Source organism: Trichosurus vulpecula, chromosome 6 (genome assembly GCF_011100635.1).
Source record: "Trichosurus vulpecula isolate mTriVul1 chromosome 6, mTriVul1.pri, whole genome shotgun sequence".
NCBI classification, from domain to species: domain Eukaryota; kingdom Metazoa; phylum Chordata; class Mammalia; order Diprotodontia; family Phalangeridae; genus Trichosurus; species Trichosurus vulpecula.
In genome coordinates this window covers 238,086,252-238,094,249 of record NC_050578.1, presented here as the reverse complement: position 1 = coordinate 238,094,249, position 7,998 = coordinate 238,086,252, and the positions used below count along the sequence as shown (strand labels likewise).

General features: G+C 38.9%; 1 protein-coding gene across 2 annotated transcripts in view; it reads left to right on the top strand.

Annotated features, from left to right (window-relative positions):
- The first annotated feature begins 4,817 nt into the window (after positions 1 to 4,817).
- SLC5A12 (solute carrier family 5 member 12) overlaps positions 4,818 to 7,998 on the top strand; it is a 42,225-nt gene continuing 39,044 nt past the window's right edge. For both annotated transcript variants that reach the window (XR_005010682.1, XM_036763843.1), the window contains exon 1: positions 4,818 to 5,458. Coding sequence is in view for 1 of the 2 variants with exons in the window: in XM_036763843.1 (XP_036619738.1) it covers positions 5,099 to 5,458 (360 nt within the window). In the remaining variant the exon portion in view is untranslated. The remainder of the gene's footprint in view (positions 5,459 to 7,998) is intronic.

Genomic DNA, 7,998 nt, shown 5'->3' with positions numbered 1-7,998 from the left:
TACATGTGAGTTGAAAATTAAAGCTTTGGTAGTGTTAACATTAAATGGAAAAGACATCAAATCCAAGAGGATCAACATAGCCAGGAAGTAATCATAACGCTCAACGACCTTGATGAAAAACTGTCTAAGTTTAAGATAGTTATTAGCCATTACCCAAAAGAAAAATATTAAACAGCCTAGTTTTTCATTAACCCCCATCAAGTCAACTGTAATAACGAGGAAGAGAAATCTCAGTGGGTGTGTGTGCAGGAGCACCTGGCAGATAGTGGTATGTTTACTAATAACTGAAATTGTCTTTGCAGATATCAGATATCCTGCTTTCAACATGCACTGGCTGTGTGGCCATGGGCAGGTCACTAACCTTCTCTCAACCTCAGTTATCCAAATGTAAAATGAAAATAATGGCACCTGCTGTGTTTATCTCTGCTATTGTGAGGCTCAAATGAGATATTGCATATAGGGTGCTATGCAAACCCTAAGACACTATTTCAATTCTATTTATTTTTGTTGACATTTAGAAACGTCTCTCTGTTCTCCCTTGTATATGAAAATATTCATTTTATTTAAGTTCAGAATTAAAAACATAGAGAAAAGACTAGGATCCTGGAGACCTGGGTTCAGAACCTGGTTCTGATTGTGGCACTAGGTTGGTTGTTGTTTGTTCTTCATTTTCGAAGAGGATCAGTGACTTCAAGTGTGATGACTTGCACTCGATTGGATTTAAGTGAGGCAGAGTTGTGCAAAGTCATCAGCCTCCCTCTCTCAGAATTATTGAAATCCAGTGGCAGGACAAAAGTCAAGAAGATTGGTGATGGCCCAGGCATCTTCGATACCTGATCAAGCTCTAAGTATTCCATGGTGCCTGCTTCAGCTGACTTCATGGCTTTTGGAACAAATTGTTCTCATTTGTACATTCTGCTGGGGGAAGTCTTCACATGCTTGGGGTAGGACATTCCCCTAATTCAAGGCCTGTCAGTTACCCTCAACCTAGTTTAGCCCATCTGCTGGGAAGGTTTTATCAGTGTGTGGTTGCTGAACATGGTATAGCTTCTCGGAGCCATAGGTCAGAGTTGGGTGAAGGTAGACACCAAAGCTGGATGAGCAGCCCTGAAAAGGGCTCAGCAAGCCCTCCCACTAGAGGTGCTAGTCCTCCTTGAACACTCCATACACCCCCACTAGGTTGGCATTGACTTTGGTGATGCTCTTCATGTCTTGACTTGTGCTTGACATTCTCCGAGTCTCTTCCAGCTTTCATTATCTGTGTTCTTCATTCTCAGACCCCTCCAGCCCCTACTATCTATCATTCTATCTTTTTGAACACTTGACAGTGACACAGTAAAATGTGGCCAGTCCAGATCTCAAGGGATCAGGGAAGCATGGCAGGTATTATTTATTCAAGAAGGGGCTAGGTAAAAAGACGACTAGCTATCTCTTCCTGCCAATGTATTATTAGATTACCAAAGCAAGCATCTGAAAAGTCAAATAATTTGGTCCAGTTGCTTTTTGGAATGTGTAACAGACAGAGACCAAAACTTAGCCTGGGTATTTGGAAAATATACCACCCCTCACTAGACTAGACACTCCTTTTCCAGACTAACTGAAAAGAATATGACCATATGAGTCAAGGTTAAGGGCAATGCTAAGGTCTTGGGAGTACACAGACCATCCAGAAAAGAACTATTGCAATGGTGAAGGGCCTCAGGATCATACCTCCTGAGGGCTGGATAGCCCAGAGGAAAAAAAAGACTCAGCATGGCCCTGATAGCTGTCGTTCAGTATTTGAGAACTTGTCACATGGAAGAGGGATTATGCTTGTTCTGTTCAGTCCCACAGAGCAGATCTGCTCTCTGAGCAGAGGCTGCAAGGAGATCTATTTAGTCTTGGCATAAGGAAAAATTTCCTAACACCTGGAACTATGCCAAAGTGCAATGGGCTGCCATAGAAGACAGTGTGGTCCAGTAGGAACATCCCTGATTGTGGAGGCAGAGGACCTAGATTCTTTTCCCACCTCTGATGTTTACCACATGTATGACTTGGGGCAAGTCACTAAATCTCTCCAGGTCTCAGTTTCCTTATCATTGAAATAATGAGGTTGGACTAAAAGGCTGTGGAGGTGCCTTCTGACTCTTGATCTATGATCCTATGTTTCCCCCTCACTAGAGAGGTATTGGGAATGTTGTTCAGGGGATTCTTGATCAGGTATGGGTTAAACAAGATGGCTTCTTAGATCTCTTCTAACTCTGAGATTCTGTTACTTAATTTCATTTTCCTCATCTGTAAAATGGATATATTTTCATTATATACTTCCAGGGGATGTTGGAAGAATCAAATAAGAAAAGCATAGGCAGTCCTTTGTAATTCTAAAGATCTATTTAGATGTAACTTGTTATTATTCACTCGTGTATTAAGCGCCCTGGGTTTTCAAAAGTCATACCAATGGAGCAAAATTCAGGTAAGTTTTACCATGCTGAAAAGGCTCTGAATACAGTCTTAGCAGCAGTAGTCTAGTTAAGTATGTAAGGCTCATCATGAATAGGTTGGTCCCTTGATAGATGAATTCTTTGGCCATGGCTGCCTACGAGTTAAAGGAAAATACAAATGGGCTCTTAGTCTTGTTTGGTTTCTATCTCTGTTTGTATCGTGGTGGTTACAGAGTTGTAGGAAAGGTAGCAGAGGACACTAAGCAAAATTTAATTTTTGACACTCTAAATGTGAGGTCTTAGTCCATTGAATCAGATCAATATCTTTTTATTAAACAAATCAGAACATAAAAAAAAATATATAGCTAAATGGAAGGATGGCTTCCAAGTTCTCCTTGGAAAAGCAAATAAAGGAGTGGACTTTATTGTGCATCTAAATGTAACGTAAAACCTCATGTCATGGGGTCCCTGGTCATATAGCTTTCCAATTTGCTTAACAATTGCATTCAAAGAAAAATGGACAGAACTATAAGTAATGTTCTTACATCTATCGCACAGAATGAGGGGACAAAGAAAGTGTGTAAAGGACAAGCTAAGAGTTAATATATATCTTAATACTTGGTGATTTCAATGCAAAAGTAGGCATAAAGAAGGACAGTGAAAAACTATGTTGAAATACAGTTCAGGAATAAGAAATGATAGAGGTCAGCACCTTATGGACTATACAGAAATCTTATGAGTGTATATCACAAATATTTTCATTAAGAAGAGAATAAGAATGAGGGGGATGGTTTCAGAAAAAACTGGAGAGACTTAAAAGAACTGATACAAACTGAAGTGAGCAGAACCAGGAGAATATTGTACACAGTAACAGCAATATTGTAATGATGATTGACTGTGAAAGACTTAGTGACTGATCAAGACAATTACCTAAGACAATTCCAAAGGACCCATGATGAAAATTGCTACCCACCTCCAGAGAGAGAACTGATAAACCCTGACTGCAGATTGAGGTACATTTTTTTCACTTTATTATTCTTGCTTTTTTTTGTAATATGATAAATATGGAAATGTGCTTTGCATGACTCCACATGTATAATTGGTATTGTATTGCTTGGCTTCTTAATGGGTAGGGCAGGGGATGGAGGGAGAAAGAAACTTTGGAACTCAAAATTTTAAAAACAAAAAATAGTTGTTTTTTTTTAAAGAGACTCACAAGAGGCTGAGCCTCTCACTTTCCCCAAATCACACACCAAAAAGTAAAATTGATTATATTCTAATAGGAACTTAGCCTGAGGTAGGAGTCATTACTGAATTAGTTGTCTGAGTATAATCCAGCCATTGAGTTGGGGGAGCAAAAATCAAAATTTACGTCAAATTAGAACAAAGAATCAATATGAGAACATGTGGCATTTTATTGGGGCAGTTTTAACTTGAGGTATTTAATCAAGATGTTGAAGCTAAAAGAAAAAAGAGAAATGGATAAAAACAGACATTGACACAGACTATTAATGTTTCTTAGGGAAGTTTGCCCAGCTCTAACTTTCTATGAGTTCCAGTTCTAAATCAGCATAAGAAATTGCTAACCGGAGAATCCCTATCTCTTAATGGACTAAAGAACTGAAGTATGTGAAAGATGATATATAAGTAAGGGGCGATAAAGAAATATCTAAGCAGTTGAAAGATAGAATGAGTAGTCCTAGGTCTGGAATAATCAAACAATGATTTTCATTTGGAAGGCTGTGTGAGAAGTGAATATTGGATTTAGAATTAGATAAGATGAATGCAAATCTTAGCTCTATATTACCTTTGGCAGGTGACTGATTTTTCTCTGGAACTGTTGCCTCAGAAACTCTTAGCCCAAGGAATCTCTGACACAAAGTTTTTCTGCAAAGCCTTTGGACCCCTTCACAGAAGAATGTTTTTAAATACTTACAATGCATTGGAATGTAAAGGACACCAATTATGTTGATGTAGTTGCCAAAAATTAAAAACAAAAACAAAATTTATAGATTCCCCTGTTAAGAACTCCTGGATTATATGATCTCTTAGATCTCTTTCTCTTACTCTGATCTATACTTTAAAAAATTTTGCTAGTATCTTGGAGCAAATGTTCTATTCAGTATCCTGAGTCTCTTGTTTTCAGGAATCTGCTGTAGTTTCTTCCTATGAGAAAAGATTCATCAAAATGATGTCTCTTTCTATTTACAGATATCACTACACATGTTTAGAATGCTGAACTGCTTAAAACAGTCTGATTTCCATATTCCCATGTAATGTTTAACCTCCACTAAAACCTGGGAGATAAAAGAGTGTGTTATCTGTAGAGCCTGATTCTACCCCTGTTGGTTATTAATTTCTGAATATCTCAATACTTCTTTGTAGAAGAATGTACTACAGAGCCTGCACCAAAAGCCTCAGGCTAGGGTTAGGTTTCAAGTTCTTGTCCTGTCCTGAACTGTGATAATGATTGAAATGCTCTTCGGGTTCCATTTCTGAAATGCTTCCTGATCCAAAGAATCTCCCCTGGAGCTCCATTCAGTGCTTCTTGACCTTGGTTGACTGTTAAGATCTGAGTGTTCTTTCTCCTGGACAAAAGACTAACCATTTGTGGGCATCATCCCTGAAACCATATTCTTTTTAAGGACTGGAAACGAAGAAAGCATCTACCTAGCACCATGTCAGCAGGGCGAGCAGGTGCCCAGATTAAGAGCTTTGAAGCTTGGGATTATGTTGTTTTTGCTGCTCTTTTTGTAATTTCTTCAGGAATTGGAGTGTTCTTTGCCATAAAAGAAAGGAAGAAGGTGACTTCCAGGGAGTTTTTAGTGGGGGGCAAGCAAATGAATGGTGGTCCAGTGGCTTTGTCCTTGACTGCTAGCTTCATGTCAGCAGTCACTGTCCTGGGGACTCCGGCAGAGATCTATCGTTTTGGGGCACCCTTCCTGCTTTTCTTCATACCATATACATTTGTCATCATCTTTACTTCTGAGCTCTTTCTGCCAGTTTTCTACAGGTCTGGGATTACCAGCACTTATGAGGTAAGGGAAGTAATCGCTGTTTGGAATGTCTAAATTAATTGCTAATATGCCAACCAGCCAAGTTCTCTATGTGGGTCTACATTCCCATAAGCCATGCCTACCCATAGTAGGGTGCTTAATAAATACCAAATGAGTGGATGGATGAGTAACATATACAGTCTTCATACTAAGAATTTGCACGGTGTTTAAACTTACTGCTATAAACTTCTCAAGGCATTCTCAGGTCCTCTGGACTCCAGGGCCAGTGCTCTACTCACTGCACCACCTAGCTGCCCCCTCAAGGCATTCTCACATCTCTCCTCTCATTTGGTCCCTGTGGGTCAATAGTCTGGATTTGTTGGATATTTGTTGGATAGGAGTGAGTATTGGTCAGGAATATACTAGCAAATGTTTAACAACTGGTTCTTTGGAAAGTTTAACCTGCATTTTTAACTCTTCCCCCATCACTTTCTTAAATCTAATCAACAAAACAATAAATTAAGTCCTGATTTGTAGCATTTGCCAACTTCTAAGGTGTAATTATTCGTAGTGAAAATTTAACAATCAGTTCTCCTAAGCCAGTTTGAGCTGGCTCCAGAACATCCTTGGTACTGATCCAAATTTGCACCAAACACTGAATTTTCCATACTCACAAACAGCTACAGGAGGGGATAATATGTTTTGTCAAGACTGTTCAGTTTTTAGAAGAAACTTTTTGGTACCAAAGAGACAGGCAAGATAAGAAGAATCTGTATCTCCATCTTCTTCCTCCCCAGCCCAGGATCCTTTTGACTATATTATGATGAAGGCCTAAGCATTTCACATGGAATCATGGAAATAGAAGGAACCTTAGAAGCCACTGAGGCCACACAAGTGCTTGTCTAACCTGTGCTTGGGGATTTCCAATGAGAGTGAGCCTACCCATGAGCTAATGCAGCTCATTTCACTTTGGGAGAGTTATGTTACTGAGTTTTTCTTTGTACAGACACAGATTTATTATTAGGCCTTCAATGTTTCTTTTTCTCCCATCAAATATGTGCTCACACACACACACACACACACACATCTGAAATGTTACAGGGTATTTAAGGCAAAGTAAATGTTTATAGGAAAATTCCCTATGTTATTTAGAAGCAAAAATGGGATACTCTCCCATTAATTTTCCAGTAGTTCACAATAGAAATAACAGCCATATAATGTGACTCAGGAATTGAATTTTGGAGCATCCTCACTAATAAGTTGTGATAATAATACTCTTCCTTCCACTTTGGATACTCATTAAAAATGAAAATTTTTCATTTGATAACATGGAAAAGGTGGGAGGTGTAAACAGATGTCCACACTCCCAGAAAAGGAAGAATGGTAGGGTAGAGTGCTGGATTTGGAGTCAAAGACAAAGGTTCAAATCCTAATTCTGCCATTTAATGCTTGTATAACCTTAGATGAGTCCCTTTTAACTTCTCTGGGCCTCAGTTTCCTTACAGGTAAAATAAAGGGGTTGGACTAGATATCCTTTAAGGGTCCCTCCTAGCTCTAAATCTGGGGTGCTAATCCTATGCATGAATTGACAAATCAGATCATTCAATTCAGCAAAAAATACTTGACTATTTTTTTTAACAGAATGGACTACATCTCATTGAATTTAACAAAACTGTTCAATATAGATTAGTGTTTTGACAGAGTCCCATACTACATCTGTTGTGAGGATCAAATGAAATTACACCCGTAGAATGCATTCCAAACTTTGCTCAGACCTTCCCCCAGGTATACAACATCCTCCCTTCTCATTATCTGGTTGAATCTCCAACGTGACTCCAAAGCAGAGCACAGGTGTGTACCAGCACAGAAAACTTTTCCCAATCTCTTCTCCACACTCACACCCAGTTATTAATGCTCTCTTCCTCTTAAAATCACTGTGTCTTTTCTTGTTTTGTTTATATGTTGTGTTCCTTCCTCTAACCTCTTCCCACCTTCCCTCACATACAGAGAACGTGAATTCCAGGAAGGGTAGAGACAATAGCATTTTGTCCCTAGGGCTGAGCACAGCACCTTGTTCATGTCAGGGGCTTAATATATTATTTGTTGAATTAGATTGAATAGGCATTGTAGTAAAATGGAAAAAGCATAGATTTGGGAGTCAGAGGACCAGGGTTCAAATCCTGTCTCTGGTAACTACCTATGTGACTTTGGGCAAGTTATTTTTCCTCCTTAAGCCTCAGTTTCCTCATCTGTAAAACAAGGAGGAAGTTAGCACTAACTAACTAGAAATTAACACTAGAAGTTATCACCCCTTTGGGGTCCTTTCCAGCTTTAAATTGAGGATAATATGAAGTCACTATGATCCACATGGAATGAAAAAGAAGAAAAAGTCAATATATTCTTAAATACTATCTTTTCCCTTGAATATATTCTTCCTCTTGATTTACTATTTCTGAGTGATTTCACCATTTACTTAGTCTCTGCTGTTTGGTACCTTTGGTTCTTCCCTCTCCCTTACCCATCATACCTACTATATTACCAAGACGTTTTATTCTTCCTCTGCAGCATCCTGATACCTCTGT